The 22,772-nt window shown below is 43.1% G+C and overlaps 7 protein-coding genes across 7 annotated transcripts; 1 reads left to right on the top strand and 6 right to left on the bottom strand.

Moving 5' to 3' along the window:
- Positions 1-2,602: 2,602 nt before the first annotated feature.
- On the bottom strand, positions 2,603-3,654 carry LOC126562626 (retinol dehydrogenase 12-like). Its single transcript, XM_050219180.1, has 2 exons — positions 2,863-3,654; positions 2,603-2,773 (listed from the first exon to the last, which is right to left on the bottom strand). Exons 1-2 carry the CDS (start codon positions 3,652-3,654, stop codon positions 2,603-2,605), a joined length of 963 nt encoding a protein of 320 aa, XP_050075137.1.
- A 567-nt stretch (positions 3,655-4,221) lies between these two features.
- LOC126560877 (uncharacterized) lies at positions 4,222-4,569 on the bottom strand. The gene has a single exon (XM_050216826.1). The coding sequence runs from the start codon at positions 4,567-4,569 to the stop codon at positions 4,222-4,224; it is 348 nt and encodes a 115-aa protein (XP_050072783.1).
- A 1,499-nt stretch (positions 4,570-6,068) lies between these two features.
- Positions 6,069-7,166, bottom strand: LOC126560875 (retinol dehydrogenase 14-like). The gene is made up of 2 exons (XM_050216825.1): positions 6,348-7,166; positions 6,069-6,269 (listed from the first exon to the last, which is right to left on the bottom strand). Exons 1-2 carry the CDS (start codon positions 7,164-7,166, stop codon positions 6,069-6,071), a joined length of 1,020 nt encoding a protein of 339 aa, XP_050072782.1.
- A 1,236-nt stretch (positions 7,167-8,402) lies between these two features.
- LOC126563255 (trafficking protein particle complex subunit 2-like protein) lies at positions 8,403-9,501 on the bottom strand. The gene is made up of 2 exons (XM_050219886.1): positions 9,342-9,501; positions 8,403-8,822 (listed from the first exon to the last, which is right to left on the bottom strand). Exon 2 carries the CDS (start codon positions 8,820-8,822, stop codon positions 8,403-8,405), a length of 420 nt encoding a protein of 139 aa, XP_050075843.1. The 5' UTR covers positions 9,342-9,501.
- A 161-nt stretch (positions 9,502-9,662) lies between these two features.
- On the bottom strand, positions 9,663-10,874 carry LOC126562493 (probable deoxyhypusine synthase). The gene is made up of 2 exons (XM_050219012.1): positions 10,620-10,874; positions 9,663-10,559 (listed from the first exon to the last, which is right to left on the bottom strand). The coding sequence occupies exons 1-2, from the start codon at positions 10,815-10,817 to the stop codon at positions 9,663-9,665; spliced, it is 1,095 nt and encodes a 364-aa protein (XP_050074969.1). The 5' UTR covers positions 10,818-10,874.
- A 915-nt stretch (positions 10,875-11,789) lies between these two features.
- Positions 11,790-18,575, top strand: LOC126561291 (nucleoporin Nup188). Its single transcript, XM_050217328.1, has 6 exons — positions 11,790-11,840; positions 11,975-12,194; positions 12,267-16,277; positions 16,680-16,967; positions 17,041-17,427; positions 17,502-18,575. The coding sequence occupies exons 1-6, from the start codon at positions 11,815-11,817 to the stop codon at positions 18,573-18,575; spliced, it is 6,006 nt and encodes a 2,001-aa protein (XP_050073285.1). The 5' UTR covers positions 11,790-11,814.
- Positions 18,576-19,844: 1,269 nt separating this feature from the next.
- Positions 19,845-20,884, bottom strand: LOC126562902 (chymotrypsin-1-like). Its single transcript, XM_050219500.1, has 4 exons — positions 20,664-20,884; positions 20,495-20,590; positions 20,076-20,391; positions 19,845-20,000 (listed from the first exon to the last, which is right to left on the bottom strand). Exons 1-4 carry the CDS (start codon positions 20,882-20,884, stop codon positions 19,845-19,847), a joined length of 789 nt encoding a protein of 262 aa, XP_050075457.1.
- Between the last annotated feature and the right edge of the window lie 1,888 nt (positions 20,885-22,772).

Genomic DNA, 22,772 nt, shown 5'->3' with positions numbered 1-22,772 from the left:
GATAGTAAGTTGATAAAACAATTTTTTTAGATTAATCCTAATTAGTCCACCCGAAGTCGAGGACGATTTATCGACACCCACAGGTGTATACTCCAACACACATAGGGGGGTCAGGGCTGCCGGGTGTGTTTAGCTATTATTGAACGAAACAGGGTTTGTTCGGTGGTGCCGAGAACGATCCCGGGTGCAGTGATGCAGAATGTGAGCTTTACAGCATTTTTACGTTTTATTGTAACCTGTAGCAATTCTTACTCGGCTATTCAATTGTGTAGCAATGCGTTTCGCTTATGATGTGTTTAAATTTGACACAACACAGCAGAAGCAATCGAAAACAGATACTCTCACCCTCTCTCTCTCTCTATTTCTCTTGATATTAAACTTTTAAACACCCTATAACTACTTCCTCTTGGCTGATATTGATATTAAATTGCGGGAGGGTTGCCATCTCTGCAAAACCTAGAAAATCGGTAGAATACAAAAGATGCAAAAAGACGAAAAATTTAAATTTGCAACCAAACCAGCAAAACCGAATCGATAACACCATCATTAATTATGTAATATCACAACCGAAACGAGAGGAACTAGAATTATTTAAAAAATGAGAACGAATGGACATCACACAGAACAAAAGTAAACAGAACAAAACAAGATAAACATTTAGCATTAATATTAACGAAACAAACACAATTACTCAAGTACTCAAGTGGAATGGAGATTACAAAAAAGAGGAATAAGAAGAGAATAAAAATGAAACAACAACAACAACAAACAGTAGAAGTGTATTTGCAAATTGTTGATATAAACCCACCCTTCTACCTTAACAAAAGCAAAGTAACAAAAAAAAAAAAGGAAAAACGCGACAAAATTACAGAAACGAAAAAAGAGAACTTGGAAAATGTAGCAGAACGCAAAAGAAAATCAATACTAATAAAAGTCAAACTAAAACAAAAAGAGAAAAATAAACTAACTTTCCTAATGCAGTTTTTCATGTAGTGTTGTAGTGTTGTCGTTCCGAGGGGTTTGTTTTATCATGTTTTTATTCTTATGTTTCTCACCGATACTGCGCGTCACTGTGTAAATGTGTGTGTGTGTGTGTGTGTGTGTGTATGTGTGAATTATTTTGTTGGTTATTTTTACACTCTTTCTCTTTACCGATTTTTCTCTTGAATAAATAGTGTTGAAATTATTGTAAAACTTTGTCGCACTGTGCAAAAAAGGGAATAAATGGCGAATGTGTTACAGACGATGTTAATGTAAAACTGAACAGGAAAAAAACCAACAAAAGATAAATTAAAAAGATTTAAAGTAAAGCAAATAAAAACACTAAACAACAAAGCAGGGGAAATGTGTAGAACTATAACGAGAAGGGTGGGAAACTGCAAAGCAAAACGAACAAGCGAGAAAGGATCGTAGAGTGCTGCGTGTGTGTGTGTGTTAACGCAACAGTGAGAACGAGAATGATAACAAGGAAAAGAAAACAAAAAAAAACTCACACAAAAACCAACTATTAAGAAGTAAAAATATATCATTAAAAATTTTAAAAACAAACCCTTCTTTCCTTGTTGTGTTATAAGTTTTAGTAACCAACAGCTGACAGTTTGGATCATACATTTTGTGGTCCTCCTGAACTCTAATTCTTTCCTCTGCTCGGCACGAAGGCCATTCTTGCGCCTTTAAAATAAGAGCTAAAATCACCGATTGGTTCATAATAGCCGATTGTTTCAACATTCCTTTGAGTTTAACATTCCGAGGCCCTAGGATTCGAGGACCTAGACTTTTTATTCTTCCTCTTGGATTAACGACCTTAACGAGTCGGCGATTCTCAGTATAAGCAGTTGACATCTAGACTGGTAGTCAGGCCGAGTGAAGGAGGGTCCACCAAGGTCTCTGCGAAGAGCAAATCTGGTGAAAAACCTCTGCACTCGATCGATGCGATCAATGTGGATCCGGGACACCAGATTGCAGAGCAATACTCCAGCAAAGACCTGACCAACGAACAGAAGAGCGCTTTCAAACACAATGGATTGTAGAAATGACGGGCAATATGTCTTATAGTACCAAGGGTTTTCCAAGCCCTGGAAACTATGGAGTTACTGTGAGGCGTAAAGGTGAGACGACTTTCTAGCCATATACCTAAATCCTTAACCACTAGAACACGGTTGTCCAGGACTTGGTCTATTACATAGGGACAGAGGAGAACGGGTGAGAATGAGGGAACATCAATATCATCATTATTGCTACAAGAAAGCGTCGGATGGAACGGTAATCTGACTCATGGTCGTTGAACAATATGCACTATTCTTTCGAAACACTCCCGAACCAGAAGAGAAGGAGCAAAGTCAGTTTTCTACCGACTCATCAAATCCTCAAAGATCTCTTATTTTTTAAGCGAACGAGTGTGAGTCAAACGATTGAGCTAGCCTTCAAATAAATGTTTTGTTTTTATTGATATCATCTTATTGAAAAAATGCACTAAAATTCTGATCTAAAGAGTATTCCAGAAAGAGGGGATAGAATAGATCTCCGACATAAGGATCCCACAACCCAAAAAACGAAGCAAAATTGTATCTCTGATGGTACGCCTGTCTCTAAATCGCACCTTTTAGACATTCAGTGCCTTGAAGCTTTCGCGCCACAGCCGCTCGGACGTTTCCTCATCAAACTTCATCTTGGACTTGGTTTGCTCGACGTTCGTAACGTAGTATCCAGTGACCGGGTTCTTTTCCTCCGTGTTCACATTGTCCGTCGCACAGTGGATGATGTTTTGTGCTCCCTGGAAGAAAGCAATAAACGGTCGACATTAAGCACCAAGATCAATCAATCGAATCAGTCAGCCATTTTTCATCAAGTCAGCCCACTTACCTGACGCGCGGAACGCAAAAACAGCAGCACAACCGGTGCAAATGCCACATAGTGATACCATTTAGGATTGTAGCTGCGGAAGAAATCGGTATGACAAAGACCCGGACAAAGTACGTGCACATTGTAGCCCTGCTTGTACAGCTCTCGGGCAAAGTAGAAGTTCATCAGCTTCGAGTTGTTGTACAAATTGTTAAACCGATCGCCCCTACCACGCTCAACCCATTTGCCCAGATTATCGAAATCGATCTTTGCCCGCTCGTGCATCTTCGACGATACGATCACGATCCGTGCCGCATTCGCACGGATATTGTCCTTGAGCAGATCCACCAACAGAAAATGTCCGAGATGGTTAACGCCAAAGTGTATCTCGTAGTTTTCCTTCGTGTAGGTTGGTTCCTGCATCGCCAGGCCCGCATTGTTGATGAGACAGTCGAACGATGGGTAACGGCTTTTGATCGCTTCGCTGAAATCACGAATCGAAGCAAACGATGCTAGATCCAGCTCGATCGGGATCAACTCGCCCTCCTGTGTGCTTTGCCGGATGCGTCGGATTGCTTCTCCGGCCCGGTCCATACTACGGCAAGCCATAATGACCGTTGCCTGGCGAGTGGCAAGGGCTAGGGCAGTTTCGTACCCCAGGCCTGTGTTGGCACCGGTAATGATAAACACTTTGCCACGTAGTGGTGCATTGTTCCTTACCCAGCCCCATTTCCATTCACGTAGCTTACGAATTACGTACAGGCTGGCACCGACACCAACCGGCACGAGGAGGTAGAGCAGTGAGGCAGACATGCTGGTGGATGCAGATCCTTGCAGATTAATGCTAATCGGGAGAATGTGAGAGAGAGAGAGAGAGAGAGAGAGAAAGAAAAAAAGATCACGTTTGCCATTAGCAATCGATCACAAGCAAAACATTTGGAATCCAGCAAGCGGTGTAGTGTTGGCAGATTCGGGATTCGGGAGATTTTCGCCTTTGCCCCACGGTCACAGGATGTGGAACTACAAGGCCCTCTATGAAAGGGCCCCGACATAATTTCCGCTTAGAACCTTAGAAGGGCTAAGGTAGTATTCTGAGATTCGAATACTTGTAAGATTCGAAGATTCGAATCCCTTTTGGAATTCACTAACACTAAAGCGGTGGAGACCTATGCTGTCTAGGTAACGAACGCAAAAAAACAAATCATCCAAGTAGGAAAGATGTTTCAGTAAATTTTTATTACATTAGTTAATTATAAGGATAATAGGCGTTACATCTATCGTTTGATCTAAATGGCTATTTAAAAAAAGTATTTTTACATATTAGTAATCGTGTATGGAAATAACGTAACACCAAGTTGGGAAACGTCCTCACAGATTTATCTAATTCGACTTTTTAGATTCCTTCGTTCCGTCGCGCTCTTCCTTCGGTGGTGTCGGAGGATTGTCGTCTTCCTTCGCATCTTCATACCCGCGGAGAGCATACAGCAGGATGATCATGTTCACGACCAGTACGGCCGCTACGACCGAACCGCAAGTGTTGGGAAACCCGTCGATGTGCAGATAGTGTGTCAGTGTGTACCGTGTGCTATAGAACGCCGCAAACGGAAGCGTAAACATTGCCGCACTGTACAGCAGCAGCCACCCTAGGGCGGACGATGCTTGGCGCTGGTTTGCCGGACTGTCGAGATACTCCGGCCGTGGTGTACCGTTGTCGTCGTTGCTATCCATACTTGTGGAGGGAGGTGTTAGAATCGAATCGAACTACAATGCACCATTCAGCATTACACAACCCTTTAGCGTTGCTATTTACACGCAGCTGGAAGATGATATATTACAGTCGTGAGTAGAGGTAAGAGAGGTTACGAGTTATGAGGAATAGCTTAATACAAATGAATCAATGAAAAACAGTGGCGGATGTTGAGGCAAGTGTAACATAGGAACAAGTGAATCACCTAGCATTTTTTTAGTTGAGGTCGAGGTTGTGCACTATTAGTAAAATTATTTGAAAATTAAGTTATACACCCTGGTTAATTCATTCGCCATTCATTCATTTAACTTGTATATTCTAATTTCCAGGTATGATTACAGCTCTTCAGAGTTTCTCAGAGTGTTCATAAACACAAATAACTTTAAGTTCGACCATACCAAAACGAAATTAAAAATCAGTAGAAGAAACCAAAAATATATTACAATGAGTCAAAAAACTGTGGGATATTAACGAAAACAGCTGGGACGGTGTCAAAAAACCTCAGAATAAGTACAACAATAAATGAGTACAAAAAAAATTCGGGAAACCCTTTATTATCAATTTTCCGCGGATCAACACATTTCATAAAACAACAAATTTTTTGGTGTAAAAGGGCCACCATCATATTTGGAAAAGAGTGTCGTATATATTTCGCTAATTTTGTTCTGCGTGAAGCTATAAAAAATGGAAAAAATATTGTTTACAGCCTCGACATCTGAATTTGAATTGGCATCCAACCAATCCAGTACTGAATGGCAGATAACGATCCGGATTTTTTTTTTTCGTACCATACAGTGAAGTAAGATGGTGTGTATTTCTGAGCGGGTTAGGTCCCAAAACATGTAGTCAGGGGCTAGAATGGAATCGGTAGTTATATCTTTGACCGAAAAAACCGCTTAAGAATACGAAATTTCATCAATAACCAAGGAGGAAATCCTGAGTCCATTAAGCAGTTAAGTCTTGATCTTCTCGAAGCTATTTTTAACGTCCAAAAGTGGAGGAATTGATGAACCACATTAACCTGCTACGCCTTTACTAATGAAACACATGATCTTTTTTTTTCCTTTTTTATATAATTTTCGATTATTTTGTTTTGATGGCTATCTTGCCCTAGCACACAAATATTTTTGCATTTTTTTTCTGGAATTGATAAAAAAGTTTAAAAATAAATATAAAATAACAATGAATACTAATTCCACTTTTTCAAAAACAGTTTTGAGTAAGTTACGGTATAAGTTGCTTGACGTGACACACTTGCCCCGATTTCCGCTACGGGAATAGTACTCGTTTGGGCTAGTAATACCTATCATAAGCAATGATAGCTTACAGCCTACTATGTGATTGACCGAAAACACCCAAAACCGAACCCACTACTACCACATATCCAACACATGCCATTCCTTCACCATCGAATACGACACCAACCGTAACGTACAATTTGTGAGTGTTATATATAAAAAACCCCGTCTAATGTTAACTCTTAATTTCCATTCGATGCACTTTTCTTCTCCGCTTCCGCAATCGCACGGACACTCTCGTCCCACAACCGGACGGACGTTTCCTCGTCGAAATGAAACTTTGAACGGCGCATCTTCACGTTCGAGATGAAGTAACCCGTCACGGGATTCTGTTCCGGTGTGGTAACACTCTCCGTCGCGGCGTATATAATATTCTGCGCACCCTGCAGGGTATATAAAGGAAGGAAGCGCTGTGTATTAGCTAACATCGCTCGGAGGTTGGGCGTTTCATCAGTTTGTACCTGTTCGCCGGATCGTAACATTAACCATACGATGGGAGAAAACACCAGATAGTGGTACCATTTCGGTTCGTAATGGCGGAAGAAATCGGTATGGCACAGGCCAGGACACAGCACGTGCACGTTGAAGCCCCGCTTGTACAGTTCCCGGGCGTAGTAGAAGTTCATCAGCTTCGAGTTGTTGTACAGCCGGTTCAAGCGGCTACCGTACTCGACCCATCGGCCAAGGTTGGCAAAATCGATCTCCGCTTCGATTTCGTGCATACGGGAAGACACCACCACGACACGTGTCCTTTGCTCCAGCAATTGTTCCTTCAGTAAATCCACCAGCAAAAACTGCCCAAGATGGTTAATGCCAAAGTGTACCTCGTAGTTTTCCACCGTAAATTCCGGCTTCCGGACAGCCAGTCCAGCATTGTTGACCACACAGTAAAGTTGCGGGATGGTACGATTTAACTCGCTGGTAAAGCTGCGTATTGACCGGAACGATGCGAGATCCAGCTCCATCGGTATTAGCGCACCCGGGATGGTACCACCGAGCTCGGTACGAATTTTTCCGATTGCTTCATTTGCTTTGGCTAGATTACGGCATGCCATGACAATGGTTGCCTGTCGGCGGACGAGTGCTTTCGTTGTTTCATAGCCGAGACCGGTGTTGGCACCGGTTACGACGAATGTTTTCCCTTCGAGTGAAAAGTTTGACTTTACCCAGCCCCATTTGCGTAGCTTGTACAATCGCAGAAGAACGATCGAACCGAATAGGCCGGTGGCGGCCCCAGCACCCGCCAACGGTAGGGTTACCTCCGATGGGACGAATGGCATAACTGGATGTGGTGGTGGTGGTGGAATCACGGATTTTGGTTATTTTGGACGGCGTTCTAAAGGGAAAGGTAAAATCACTATCTTGTGGACAATCCAACGGCTTTCTTTTCCACCACCTTGTTGATTGTGATTGTTAGAAATTATGATCATACTTCGATCATAGGGAAGTACTAATTTTACGATACACTTTGTCATAAGGTGTAGGCTAATGGAAAGAATCGTTTGAAAAAAGCTTAAAGGATTTTATTTGCAGACGTAGTAAATTGCTCGCGATGTTTGGTTCAAAATGTGATTCATGCATTCTAGAAAACAAAATCCCTGGAGACTCCTCCCCTAAGAGCTCACAAAATTAAGGTTACGCCGAAGAAGCCGATTATCTCTACGAAATATATAAAAAAGTGGTTAGAATACGCCCAAAACTACTTATTCAAACTGGACGTGCTTTGGCGGCTGATCATAATAATAGAAGAAATTAAATTCAATATTTTCCTGTCACTGGTGAGAGTCTGGCGCAATCCAAATCCTCAATTGGAACCAAAAAATCTGCGGCCGACTGTGAAGCATGATTGGCATGATCATGTTATGGTTTGAGAAAGCTTTTAATGCAAATGGGACCGAAAACTTGACGTTCATTGATTCTACAATGGATCGATTAATTCCATTCTGAAAAATAACTTGAAAGCAAGTGCTGTAAAAATGACCATTGGATCACATTTTTAGCTTGTCTAAGACAATGTTTCGAAGCATACTTTTAAATTGGTCAAGAAATGGTTTCGCATCAGACCCCAGTCTCCAGAACTCAATCCTATTGAGAATTTGTTGCATCTTTTTTAGGCGAAAAATTCTAAAACCCGCGATCGATAATAAAAATTAGCTGAAAGTATTTCTAATGTAACAACAGGAGAACATTTCGATGAAAAGACGTTTGCACAATTTTTTGGCGTCGATTTTGGAAGAATTAGTCATTTTTGTTAACAGATATAATCGTTTTTTTTTTTTTTTTTTTTGGTAAAATCAATGCTGGCTGATGATAAGAATATGTTGTCCTTGAATATGTATATGTTGAAACTGTTTTACCAATTATTTTGTATCTCTATCCTTTGCTGTACAGACAATTTTCTGACACAATGCATATTGCTTTAACCGTATTTTATTAGTAAACGTTAAATAAAAACTTGCATTGAACAAGTTAATACATTTTCGCACCAATGCCGAAATAATCCCGTCGTATCCTCCTTAATTCGCACTTATTATTCCACGCACCGCCCGATCGAAGCTAGCCGACGTAAGCGGTTCGCCCGGCGTGTAGAACGGATTGCATACCGCATCCGTGTACAGATTGTGCAGATTGCGAAACATTGCCCGCACCTCATTCTCCCGGAATGACGACGTGCTGCTAGCGTCGATCACGATCAAAAATTTTATCTTGGTGTTCGTAACGTAGCCGTAGATCTTGTACTGTTCGGTCGATATGAGCGAACCGAGGTACAGTTCCCGACCGTCGGCCGCAGCCTTCTGGTTGGTGGCGCACCGTTCATCGATTACGTCCAGCGAAGCGTGGACCTGGTACTGCAGGGCGATCTCCTTATCCACGTTCGCGGTCGCGATGTACAACGGTGCATTGTCCTTACCGATGATCGCCACACAGGCACACATCTGTTTGTATCGGTATGGTGGAAGATGTGAGGCACGGTTGCAAAAGCCAAAAGAGAGCAAAGAAAAAGAAAGAACAAGAACGTATTTTCCATCATTTGTCTGATAAAACGCCACAAAAACAGCACAAAGATATTGTTTGTGTAAAGAAGTGCGGACAAACAAAATCTGTAAAATATGCAATAAGAGGTGCTTCCATTGCTCAGCCATCTGCCGAGGAAGAGGTTGCAGCCTTTCCATGCATGGATGGGTTTGTCTACGTGGTGCTCGTTCGTACACACCCTAGAAGTAAAGGGCGGATGCGTGCAAACAATCTGGGTGTGCATTCGACTGCACCTGTCTGACTATTTCACTTCTTTGGATTATGCTAATTTACGATTGGTTTCATGTTGAACTATCCTCAAAACAGGCAAGGTCAGCAACCCTCAAAATGACGCCCCGTTACGAATTTATGCCGTTAGGAAGTTTATAACATCTAAGCAGATAACAAACTACATCTGAACTGTTACAAACAATACATACCTCAAATAGCGATGTTTGGAATGTTGTAAAATATAAATATTAATACACTTTTTCGTGAAAAATACACCGTAATTCCGTTGCTTTTGTGGTCGTTGGTGTTGTTTGCACCCGTGCTTCAGTCACGCACCTTTGTTTACGGCGCAGATGAACTGTCAGTCTTCGGGAAAAGACGACAAACTTCGTGTTTCTAGCAAAACGTCATCCGTCCAGTAAAAAATCTATATCAATTATAACCGTTTGAATTGTGTTCGATTCGTTTTAGTTTTTTATGCATTTTGATGAAAAAAAGTAATAATTTAATCTTATTTAAACGTTTGGTAGCTAAGCATCTGCTTTATTTTTCCGATAATGATCCTTAACAAACGTTTCCCCCACCAGTATCGGAAACACCAGACTAGCTTCGGCGTACACCTTCACCGGCGTAGCATCCTTTTTAATCTTACCCCACGACACAGCTTCATCTGGCCGTGCCCCACTATCACTTCCATCGTACTCCGATGCCGTGTTAATAAACACCGAATAGTCCGCCCCGTTTCGCATCAGATTCGCATTACAAATGTGATGTTTTATAACACCACCGCCCACAATGATGACGCCCGACTGAACCGCCTTCACGGCCATCGTGTTGAGCCGGCGCAAATCCGACACAATATCTACCACCAAACCCGGATTACGAAACGAATGGAAGTACATCATGTCACCGAGACTCCCATCGGTGAGGGCTGGGCTAAACACTGGGATACGATTTTTGGCCGCCCAATAGTAAATCGATGATTCATCGTTGATTTTTTCACCCAATCTAGCGATCACCTTTGATGGTGTCCAAAGTGTTCCCTTGCTTTTTTGCTCTTCTAGCATTTCATCCAGGATCGGGATGACCCAATTCTCAAACTTGCAGTAGTTTTCATTCGGTACGAGCAGATTTCCAATCCGATTAATGCCACGTTCGCGCAACTCACGTCCGACCAGCTCGAACGAACCGAGGTACGTTGGAGCTAAACATTTGATTAGATCTTCCTCAACGCCTCCGGCCGTTGTTACGATGCAGTCCACCATGCGGTGTTGTACGAGAAAGCGTATCGTTTCCCGCACTCCAGCCGACACCATGTTGGACGTATAGCCTAGGAATATGGTACAGTTCTTTTGCCTTCTTATGAATTCATCCTCTTCGTACTCATCCAATTTGTCTTCTGGGAGTGGCAAAGAGCGTGCAATAATCTACAAAGAACCAGGAAGGACAATTAACCGCGTTTCAATGTAGGGAACTATTATCCATACCATTCTGTTAACTTCTTCAATCGCTTTCCCGAGATTCGTCGCCTGGAACCCACTGTAGATGTACGAGCTGAACAGTTTCTCATAGCTGTAACCTTCGTTCCAATCGTAGCCGCATACTTTCGGAGTGTTTTCTGGCAGTTTGGAGCTTTCTTGCAGTACCGCCTCTTTAGCCACAGTCGGTTCTTTGCTTTGTTCCATATTTAACTTACACCGTTGAATATTTAAGTTTACCGAACACTATAGGAACATGTGTTTTTACTCAATAATCAATTTGTTTACATCGCAGGACGCTTTTAGCACGCGTCGATCAAATGTCAAACACAAATTTAAATTGCTAGAGCGGAAAGAAGGTATTTTTTGAATGGCTTACTTTTGTAGAAAGGTTGACTCGGAAATGTAAGCTTGGTTTTATTGAATTAAACTACAAATGTAATTATAAATCCAGTTTCTGCTCACTTTCATACCATAGTTACGCAAATAAACGCAACGGCAAATTGAACGGGCCTGCCTTCAAAATCAGCTGACAAGTGTCAGTGAAACCTCCGTACACGCACCTAGGTATATATCTTGATTTTTTGCAGCAGGCGCCACGGTCTCTCCATATCTGGTGGCATACAAATCTACACCAGATTCTTTTTTTTTTTTTTGAGCTCCTGGTGCTTACACAATTTACTTACGCGAGACAATAGAGAACTAAAATATCAATTTCAAAATTTAAGTGTGAAATTTCCCGTTTCAGGTGGATTTTTTCAAAAATTTCTTTCAAAAACCAGCTTTTGAGCAATGGTTTAGAAGACTCTTTAGAAGGTTCGCTTGTAGGTTTGCCCTGGACCGAGATTCCTGAAAATGGATTGGCAAGATGGCCATGTCTTTTGGGGGTGCTTATTTTGAATTTCTTCTGTAAAATCACGTACGTAGCTGTTCTGAACATTATGTAAAATAAGTTATGAAAAACCTTTTTTTATTTGTGCGAATGTGTAGTCTCACCTTAATATTTTTCAAGTTGAAACTGTCATGAATTGTTCCTACCTTTACCTATTCACCTGTATTCACCTTGCTCAATAATTTCAGCTGCCGGGAATCCTACGTTTGTGTGCTGTTCAGTAGTGCATTTCTTACATTATTTAGTAAACACTTCCTTCTAGATCAATTTACATTTCATATTTTATAGTCCTAGTGTTACGCAGTGTTCAGTATGGACGATATTAATGGAGATATTATGTAAGAAACGGTTAAAACGGCCAACGGGAACAAGTGCTGGGCGCGAACACCGCTTCATTTGGCTTTGTTTACCTTAACATAACCTCGTTCGATCGTTGGTATCGTTTTCCCTTTACCTTTCCGACCACTTTTAGCCAATGGAGAAAATTGTGGCAATTTATTTCCGGAATTCATTACGGTACCCCGAACGCAGACGTAAAGGAAAAATTGTTTCAAGTGTCTAAGGAACTGGTGGACGGGATACTGCAGTACAAAAAGCCAAGCAAAGCATCGGAGGAAAGGTTGCAGAAGTTGATCAAAGACCGAAACCAGCTAAAGCTGCAACCGTTCGCAAACAAACTTCATCAATACTTGGTAAGTGACACTGGACATAAGAATTTCACATTACTTTGGGTTAACTATAATTGCATTTTGCATCTGAAACAGGACATCGACGCCGTTCAATCATGGCAAATACTTTGCTATTATTTGGTGAACGAGTATCGTGGAGCAGCCACCGCACTGGCGGAATATATTTCCACCGAAACGTCAATGGTGAAGCTGTTGCACGACATCTGGACGTACCACACGCTCGAGCGAATGGTGCAGCTGAAGGTGATGAAAAACCTGCTGGAATACTTCCACTCCGGCACCCATCCGTACTCGAAGGAGTACCGTGAGGTGGTGGAAAGGATGGGTTTACCGGCCCTCAGAAAATCTTACCTGTCTCAGCTAACACACCTGATCGCTGATCCGCCCACGACACAGAAAACTATCCCCACCGATATACTGCACGGTCAAACGAAAACCGCCTGTGCCGAACGGAGGCTGCGGGAAACGAACGAAATACTTCAAATTTTGCTGCTAATTGTACACTACAGCGGAATCAGTCCGGAAGAGTTGGAGCAACTGTTTAAACTATTCCGCGAACATTCGTTCGGCAAGCAACAGGATCATTTAGACCCTGGGTCGGAAATTCATTCCGAGCTGGTAAAACGCATAACCTACAACGAACTAGCGCTCGTTTTCCGCACGCTCGATCTTTCGGAAAAGTTCGACGATGCTGGCTGGATTGAGCGTGTGGTGGCCGCTCTCGATGGACCGATGGTATCGCTGCATCAATTTCCCGAACACGGCCCACTATTGCTTGTGTGGATGCTGTTCAACTTTCGTCTCGCGCATACGGTGGAGGATGAGGACAGGACGCGTCGCTACCAGCAGCTAGGATCGCGTGCCATAAAGCTGGGCGTGTTCGAGTATCTGCACGCGATCGTATCCCATCCGATGTTTAAGGATCAAAGCCTAACGGCACGCATCGTTCGGAAATCCATCTTTAACCATCTCGGCTTCCTCTGCCAATTGTTCGATGCGGGTGAATCGATCGCTCACCATAACAGCATATACGATCTGCTTAGCGAGCTGCTTACATCGCCTACGATTGCGACGGAATTTTGCAAATTGGAAGATCATCCAATACGCGCCCTTTTCAACATCTGTCTCGAGCATTTCCCGGTCGAATTTACACCCCTGTCGAAGGTAGCGTACGCACTAGCAACGGCCGGCTCTACGCAAAACGGTTACATACAAAAGTTGTTGGAAAATTTACCCGTCTACACGGAACTGTATACCGGCCGTAATCAGTACGAAATTCGGAAAGCATCCACAACGAACGAGGATGAGTTTATCCTCTGTCACGATTACACACCCTCGCCGAAGATTAACTTTACAATCGCCCGTGGAACGAAACTGATCGTGCGTGATATGCAAAACCAGCGTACGTACGTGCATTTTAGCACTGGATACAATTATTTTAACGCACTACACCACGAAATTAATGAACTGCTGGAAGATGCACAAGCAACGAGTACACTTAACTCGGAGCGGGTGCAACGAATTTCGGCCGGATTAAAGTATCTTGCCGTGGCTGTTCGACGCATCCAGCAACCGTACGACATTACCTCGGAAATGGTACACCCAACGGAAATGGTGTTCGATGTACTGCTCAAATTTAAAGCCGTCCCGAATCCACCGATCAATCTGCTGGTTCAGTGCATGAACGTTTGCACCGCACTGGTTCCACTGTTTGAGCAGGAAATTTACAACCGCATCATCAATCTAAACATACTTCCGTCGATTAATAATGCAAATCTAACGTACCAAGAGTACGCCAATGGGGTTGGGTACGATTCCAGCTTGATTGGATACTACCTGATGAATGTGGAGCGTAGTGCTGGCCGCTACCCGATACTGATGGCGTACTTTAACTTCCTTAAAACCTACACCAAACTCGCCCGGAACAATGTGTTCGGCGTTGAGCTACCTGGTGCAATATTTTTGCTGCGTGAAGTACTACCACACGCAAACAATTGGCGCTACGAAACTGCGTCCGATCGGTACCGGGTGCTGGTGTTTGTCGTACAGTACATATACGAAATTCTACAAATAGGCGAAGAAAAGCTAGAACATGACTATGCACGGCACGTGCTGCGGAACACGTGCGTGTACAGCTTGCTAAATCGTGACAATGGTTTAGTGCTACTAAAGATCGTTGGCCTCGGAAATGGGTATCTGCAGGCGGTGATGGAACGCGAATCGAACTGGATGCTCGTCCCGGAACAGCAACTTAATCTTATGATACAATACTCCATGACGATTCTGATGCAGATATTACGGCTAAAACGACACATCCAAGAGTACGATCTTTCCCCTCTGGAATCGGCAATCTACACCCAACCAAAGCAACGCGACACACTGCGCATCATTCCCATGGTGACGGGGTACATGAGTAACATATTTAATCCACGGCTACCCATCCTGTCGTGCCGTTTGTTGCGCCGGTTTGCAATCGAATTTCGTATGTCTCTGTTGGCCTGCCTGGACATGGAGCCGGACCAAATACGGCACACGTTTCTGGAGCGTTTGCATGATGAAATCGAGAGCGATGATTTGAAGCTTGCCGTGCTGGAGTTTGTCGAATCGTGCGTTCACAAGCAACCGGGCCTAACGGAAGCGTTCTTTAAGGTTTACTACGGTAAAACCGATCGACGGTTACTGTTGGCAAAGGATGGGGGCGGTGGTCCGGTTGCTGCCGCTGCAGCTGGCAGTGGTGGAAAAGGACGCCCAAAAACGATGATCAACGATGGCATACCGACGTACATGGAAGAGTTTCTGGAAGCGATCTCAACCGATCCGGCCAAGCTGGCCAGCCCGCTGCTGTCGCGCATTATGTCACTGTTTCATGCACTGTGGAAAAACAATATGCAAGCACTGGTGAAAACACTCCTACAGAAGCCGAACTTTTGGTCCTCGCTTTGTAATCCACTGTTTAGCGAGCAGATCGCGACCAATATGCGATCGTACAGTCAGCTGTTTAACATACTGGGTATTGAGCTGTTTCGCGTCAGCTCTGCCGCCGGAATAAAAATGGATCCGGAGCTGGCGAAAGTATTCGAACGGTTCACCCAAACGTACGGTACATTCTCACGCTGGGTTGATATCGTGCTTGATCTTCCACACGCTACTAAAGAACGACGAGATATGGCGGATAAAACTGGCAGCGAGAGCAATGCTAGCCTTGGTGCAGAAAATGACGGCACTGATCAAACACCTGACTGGTTGGGACGGTTACAATCGTTCAAGGATCTGCTGGTACTGATCGTGCGGAAAAAAGAGCCAGGCATTTCATTGTCGGCACGTTGCAAAACGTACCTAGCGGAACGATTACTAGTGGCATTGGTCGAACGTATCGAACAGATACAGGATATGCGTCCGCTGATCGTACTCTCGGAGCTGTACCTAATCGTACTGTCCGATTTCGATCACAAGTACACGGAAGATCCGGCGAAAGATGATGAGATGTTGGTACGGGCGGAAAAGTTGCTAAGCTTGGTGGCCGTTTCTTACGGCGATTTACATCAGCGTGCTAAGGAAGCGTTGATCGCTATTGGTATTAAGACGGTCGAATTGCAGGCTGATCGGTTGTTGCAGAATTACACCGTTGCGGCAGAAATTACACGCTCGGCTGTGGATATTGCTGGGGAGGAAATCTATGCGCTAGAAGTTGCGATACAGGCACATGGTTTGAAGGCAAAAACTGTTTCCGATACGATCGATGGAAAGCAGTACAATTCACTGCTGTTAGCGATAAACTTGCTAAAGCAACTGACGATCAGTTTCGATCAACCGGTAGATCATACGACACAGCAAGCCAACAACTCGACCCGTTGGGTTAGCTGGTTGGTAAAAGGCAAGCTGTTTCAACGGTTGCTTAGCATTACGGGTACGGTTTTGCCGGAGTATGGACGAAGAAAGCTGGTAACGGAGCTGCTGAATCTGTTGATTCTACTAGCCGAAAGCCAATGCTCGGAGGAGCTACTGTACAGCGATGTTGGGGACTATCTGTGGTTGAAGCTATTGCCACCGAAGGAACTGCTCCAGAGGCCGTATGTTATGGCGAACGTAAGTAGGATCATTTCCTTTCTAATCTTCTTCTTCTTCTTGGCTTGACGATCTACTTATGACTGTCTGACAGACTGACTGAATGACTTACTAGACATATTAAAATCACGCATTAGAATAGTTAGCTTTACTGCTAAGGAACGGTCGAGAATTAATCCTACAAATTGCCTGTCACCGTACGCAGGCTATTGTGTGGACTATAAACTCAAATGGTCTCTGCTGACGTTTCAAATTCGTTTCAAGATTTCTCGTGTTCATAGGCAAGATATTCTAAACCTCGAAGCAGTAATAATCGTTATAAGTCACTGTTCCCAACTTCTTCGCAAAATTTAAATTGTAATAACTCACCTGTGTTATTGCTTTAAATAAAAACTAATGCCTCCAAACTTTCTTCCTTTGCAGGAAACGCAACAGCAATGGCAAACGCAGGATTGGTGGCCCATCTACTCCAAGGGCATACACTTGGTACGAGCGCTGCTTAGCAAACATGGGTACAGATTTCTGCGTGACGCTATCTTTTTCGTTGGAATCCACGAGGAGTATCTGATGGATTCGCTTATGCTTGCCAAGCAATCGCTAGAACCGAGCGCTTTCGTGCTAATTCTCGAGACACTTCAGCTGCTTTGCACGATGGTACCGTACGAGAAGGAATGGCGGCTAGAGCACAGCCAAAGTTTGCTTAATCTCATGGTAAGATAAATTTAAATGCAGGAATTTAAAAAGAATCGGATCGTAATCTTTATTTTTCTGTCCTTTTACCTAGCGTTGTACCCAATTCCTGATGGATCACTGCATTTCGCTGCTGTACAGGCCAAAAATCTTAAAGCGACTTACGACAGGTATGGCTGACAATGTCGGATTTATCGTGTCCGAGCTAGAAATGGATCCGAGCACTATCGACACGTCGGACGAGCTGGTCAGTGCGATGAACAGTCTGATCGAAATAGTCACACTTTGCGCCAAATGTTTAATGTGCTTTAGCCCTCCGTTGCTGTCACTACTCTGTGACGTCGAGTTCGTACCGAGCAAGTGGTGTCCACTGATAGAGATACAGTTCGGTGCGCCGAAGCTAAGTACGGACAACTATTCGCAGCTAAGCTTCGGTTCCTTACTGCAGGCGGTTTGCATCTTTACGAAGGTTCTTAACTTGGTAAGTATTCACTTACGCTTGGAAGCGCTTGGAAAAAAGGATAGAATTTCTTAATTTTTCCTTCCGTTTCACAGCAACACTACAGCTTCAATGAAACGCCGCTGAATGAATTGCCAGCTAGCGAAGGTGGAACCAATCAGGATGAGGATGGAACGGACGGTACACAAACGATGGGTCTAATATCGCGTGCTAATCGATCGGCACTAGGTGGTGGAGCAACATCACCGGCTTCATCCGATGTGTCCCGCACCGGTGGAAAGCGAACACAATTCTCTAAAACACTCTCCATGACGAGCGTGTCCAGTTACACCTCTACCAACGCAATTACGCTGTCGAATGAGTTGCTCACCCATCTGGACAGTAAGCGATGCGTGTGTGGTCTCGAGTACGTCCTTACGCTGCTCACTTCCCAGAGTCTGTTCGCACTGAAGGACACGAATCTGTCCCAGCGCGAGAAGCAACTAATCAAGCGCGAACTAAGCACGGAGCTGCTCATATTTCATGATTTCGTAAAGAAACGCATTCTAAAGGATGCAAAAAGTATTCTGGCGAGGAAAAAGCACGGTACGGTACCGATTGTTAATGATCCTTACGCTTCCCAGCCTGACGACGGAAGTGATCCTGACGCACCGAACGATCGATCGAAACTCTCCCACCAGCAGCAGTCGACGAAAAAGCAAACTTCATCCACCACGACGACAAGCGGCAGCAGCAGTAGTAGTAGTAGTGCACAGCATTCGATGCGTATAAATGTTGTGCGGAAAATGCATCTACAGCATCAACAGCAACAACACTCCGGTGGTGGTACGGAACAAGGTACTGCCTCAGAGGCCGGTGGTAATGTGTTGAGCCCGATCGCTGGTGCGGGTCATGGTCAGGATGCTGCTGCGGCAGGTAGATCGTCGACACCGGTTCTGCGTGGTATATTGAAACCTTCGCCTTCCGCTTCCATCAAACGCGTCATGTTTGATGATGGGTTGCATGAACATGGCAAAAGCCTTGCGTACGTTGAGCCGGAAGACGAACCAATATTTTTCGAACCGCAAGAGCCACGCTTTACCGGACTGTCGTATGTGCAGATGGTGGAGGAAGACTACATACATCTGCTGTCGAACGTTTTGCTTATGATTGGTCAGAGTGAAAATTAAGGTCGACAAACGACATCTTTTTTGTAACGTTTTTTTGAATAAAATTGAAGAGAAAATGCATTCGATGTAATAAGTAGAGACATTCGCGATGCGTGGCGTTTTTGTTGTTGTTTCAGGGCAGTTGGTGAGAACAACGAAGTTATTTGCCACCACTTCATTTAAGAAACACTTAAGAATTCAATTTAAAAACATGAAACTAGCAGCATTAGGACGTAATTTGCTGGGAGACTACCTTTGTGCTTTGCGATTAGTTTGAAACTTTTCTCAAAAAACTCACTCGTATTTTGTCCCATATGTTAGAAATGAGCTAGTAGGGTGTTTTTATCCAAAAGTTGATGTCCCGTTGTATCCGCGAAAATTCTCAATTTGTCCCGTATTTGGTTGTCCTTGTAATTTGCAGTGGATCGCCGGCTACTTGCGAGCAAAGAAGCCGTGAACTGTGAAAAAAAGCAGCTAAATACGAGCTCAGCGTAGAAAATAAACCTACAACATCGAAGCAAAATTGTATTCGTACGATTGTTTTGTAATATTTAGAAAACTAAAGAAAAATGTAATATGAATTCTTGTCTTGCTTCAAAATACCCCATGTCCCGTTTTTTCATCTACTCCGTCTGAGCAGCCTAGTTCGGACAGACTTGTAGCTGCAATGGGTTCAGGATGACCGTATGCTTTGCTGCATCTACTGGTCGATCCGTAGTAAGAGTCTCATGACCCATCCTTACTTCACACGACTGGAACGGCTATCGAACTCAATCCGGAACACCTTCCTGTACGAAGGACGGACTATCCAATTTCTTTGGTCACTACTTTCTCAACCACTAAACCGCTCTGATGAGTTTCTCGTAGGTTACATGAGATAAACTACATTTTGCACACACATTTTCTATAACTTTTGTAGAGGAATAGCTGCCGAAACCTTATCATACAAAGTACTGGGCGTCTCCATTGGAAAATTATTCCTTTTTGTTGAAAATATCTCGGTTAAACAATAAAAATTAGATTATTGTGCCGATGTGAGTTGACTCATCGCCATTGTTTTTTTACTCTTTGTTAATCTTTTTGGATTATTGTGAACACGAATTTATTAAATCGAAGTTAAGATGTTGCTAGTTTAAACTGACAATTGATTAGAACATGTGGTCTAAGTTTAAAACCACTTTGGTTTAATTAATGTGCAATTCGTCGTAGATTGTTGTGCCTTTCGACATGTGTTGTGTTCGAGCTGAGCACTATGTTTCCTCTATATCTTCCTCTCTTTTTCGCTATCTATTAATCACTGTTGTCAGCAATCGTCTTCTGTATCCAACCATGATAGAAAGAAACGCGTGTTTCAAACTCAGGATATCCCGAAGCGCAAGTTTCCATCAACCGGCTAACTAAGGCGACCTGCCGTCCCTTCCATATTACCGGACTACCAGAATCACCCTGGAAAAAGGAAAAGATAAAAGAGGGGAAAACCATTTATTAACTGATTATGAAACTAGTTTTGAAGAGACTTACGTGACAAGTTCCTTCGCCATTCTTGCGAGAAACAGAGCACAGAATTGACTCACTGACCGATGTCGATTGGTTTGCATTTTTTTTCGCATAAATGGCTCTACAACGGTCGAGAGCAACATGCTGCAGATCGAGGCTTTGAAGCTTATTCGTGTGCTTGTTTGCATCGATATGTCCCCAGCCAGTGACGGTAAAGGTAGCATTATCGGGAATGAATACTGCCGTGAAGTATTTAATTATTTTTACCCTTTTGGTAAGCTTCAGTGGGGTTGACAGACGCAACAAGGCGATATCGTTCTTCTCGATCGACGCGTTTAATCTTCGTAGAGATATTGAAGCAAGTTAAATAAAAAGCTGTTGTTAAACAGTAAGCTGTAAAACATATTTTGTGAATGTTTCATGCACATACAGCATCTTCTTACCTGCCGTAATAACGGATACGGTCAACAATATATCTGGTGCCACCTTTTTTAATGTCATTTGTACCAACGAGAACACTTACGGGGGTCGATAAGTGCCTTATGTTGGGAGGTAAACGAAGGTAAACGCTTAGTTGAAATGTAATAACTTCACTTTACATTTATTACTTACTTTATTATGCAATGCCGGGCGGTCAGTATCCATCGATCAGCAATGATCGATCCACCGCAAAAGTGTGTGCCATTTCTTTGTAACGAAACCTGATAAGGTGCAGCACCCTCCTTGGCATCTGTGCCTCCGAAAATAGGCTGGGCCGGAAGGGGTAGACTTTCAATTATTCCACCGTAAACGTTAGCTACTAATAACGCGATAATCGTTAGTGTGTGAAACATCTTTCTACTTAAACAAAACGCTTTGCCTCCTATTGTTCCCAAACAGCGATACTCACTAACTGGTTTTGGGAAGAAATGTTCAGAATATATACTGTTTCTTGAATGCTGTTGGAGAAGAAATAACAATTAATTTTCGACACGCCTTCTTAAGCTTTTCTAATAGCTGGGAGGAGTTGGCTTTATCATGTTTGTCAACACATGATAACGAAAACAGTAACTAAAACATTGTCTAGTGGACATTTGCCATCGAAACATTGATTCCTCGATAAATACATAATGATGATGATGATGATAAGTCCCACCTCTTACCCCAAAAAAGGTTTGAAAAAAATAAAAAAAATAATAAACCGTAAGTGGGGGCGTCGAAGAGCATTTCGAGGAATCCAACAAGCCATCAACATATCTGATAAGACCAACAAAATGCCACCGAGGAAGAAACGGGTGAATTATTTAAAATTAAAAGTACACAAAAAAATCTTATCATCATCATCTACATCATGACGATATGTCATGATGACAATCGATTGAGCATCGCCAGTATAGAATTGAGCATTGATCATAGAACGTTGAAGCAATAGAGATGAAGGTAATTCATTGAAATTTTATAAAAAAATTGTGCTAAAGAATATTTATCTCCAGCCGAACATACGGATTGAAAATTTCAGTCAAAAAGTGCAGTTTCCATGGCGTTTTAATTAGTTGGAGATATTCTGACCTCAACGCCACTCCCATCAGCAGATGATATGAGCAGATCAGTAGGTTTAGTATGGGATTTAGCTCAACAGGCAATTACAAAATAGCATACTTTACGCTAGAAGCGGCCTGGTCTATTTAGTTGGGAGTCGTCGAATGTAATACCACTTGGCACAACACTTGGACCATTCTTAATTTTCTAACACTGTATTATGAAACGTTATTATTGTATGTGTCACATGACCTCCCTTGTGACCGCTTATTGGCACCCGATCGATCCCAGCAATCGCGGTACGATCACTTCCCTAGCCCAGCAGTATAGGGTGATCCCACGGTAGGTCACTTAACTCTATAAAGCGCTAGTGAAGCGCAGTTTTTGGCGCTTCAGTAGCAACGCTTGAAATTTGATTGATCTCATCCGAAGTCCAATATAAATAAAAAAATAGTTATTAACTAGGGTGAAGATGCAATGATCGTTTTATATCTTTAGGAACAGCTTGGTCGTATTGTTAAAGATATTTGCCTAAAGATAGTAATAATTTATGTTATGGTGAATATTTTGCCTTCGTGAGCTAACCTGTACTCATCGCGGTTCTCACTGAAGAGTGCATGCATCTCGTGAGATGTCGTTAGGTTCGGGCTTATAACGTGATCGCCGAAGGACTCTCTCTCCGGCGCACCTCAACATAAGACAGTGAATAAAGGGTTTATGTGTTGTGTTAACTTATTCGCGTGCATTTGTCCAGTTATTTTGTTACATGACGACAGACATTAAATTGTTGTTAAAAATAATTATAAAATATTTAAAGCGACATACAGTAGCGAACAATGGAATAACATTGACACTGCAGACCTGGCGTTCTTTCTGCTTACCGTTAAACTCGCCATTGTGTATGAGATGGCGCGTCCATGAGCCATGAGCTTACCCTTCTCACTCATTAAGCCACTGCTTACATGAAACTACGAACGAACGCTTTAATAGTTTTATAATTGAAGCCAGAGTCTCGGTATCGCGTGTAGCACCGAGTGTCTTCCGCCTTGACTGTGGAGCGGCCCCATTATCCCTCCAACTACAAAAAAAAGAATCGTGGCATACCGTTTCTGAAGGCACTACAGACATTTACTTCTTCTTCTTGGCGTAACGAACTCTAAGGTCATACCGGCCATCGAACTTGCTTACTAGACTGCCGACACC

This window comes from Anopheles maculipalpis, chromosome 3RL (assembly GCF_943734695.1).
Source record: "Anopheles maculipalpis chromosome 3RL, idAnoMacuDA_375_x, whole genome shotgun sequence".
In the NCBI taxonomy this organism is placed as follows: Eukaryota; Metazoa; Arthropoda; class Insecta; order Diptera; family Culicidae; genus Anopheles; species Anopheles maculipalpis.
Note: the sequence above shows the minus strand (reverse complement) of the source record. Positions and strands in the feature narration are given on the sequence as shown.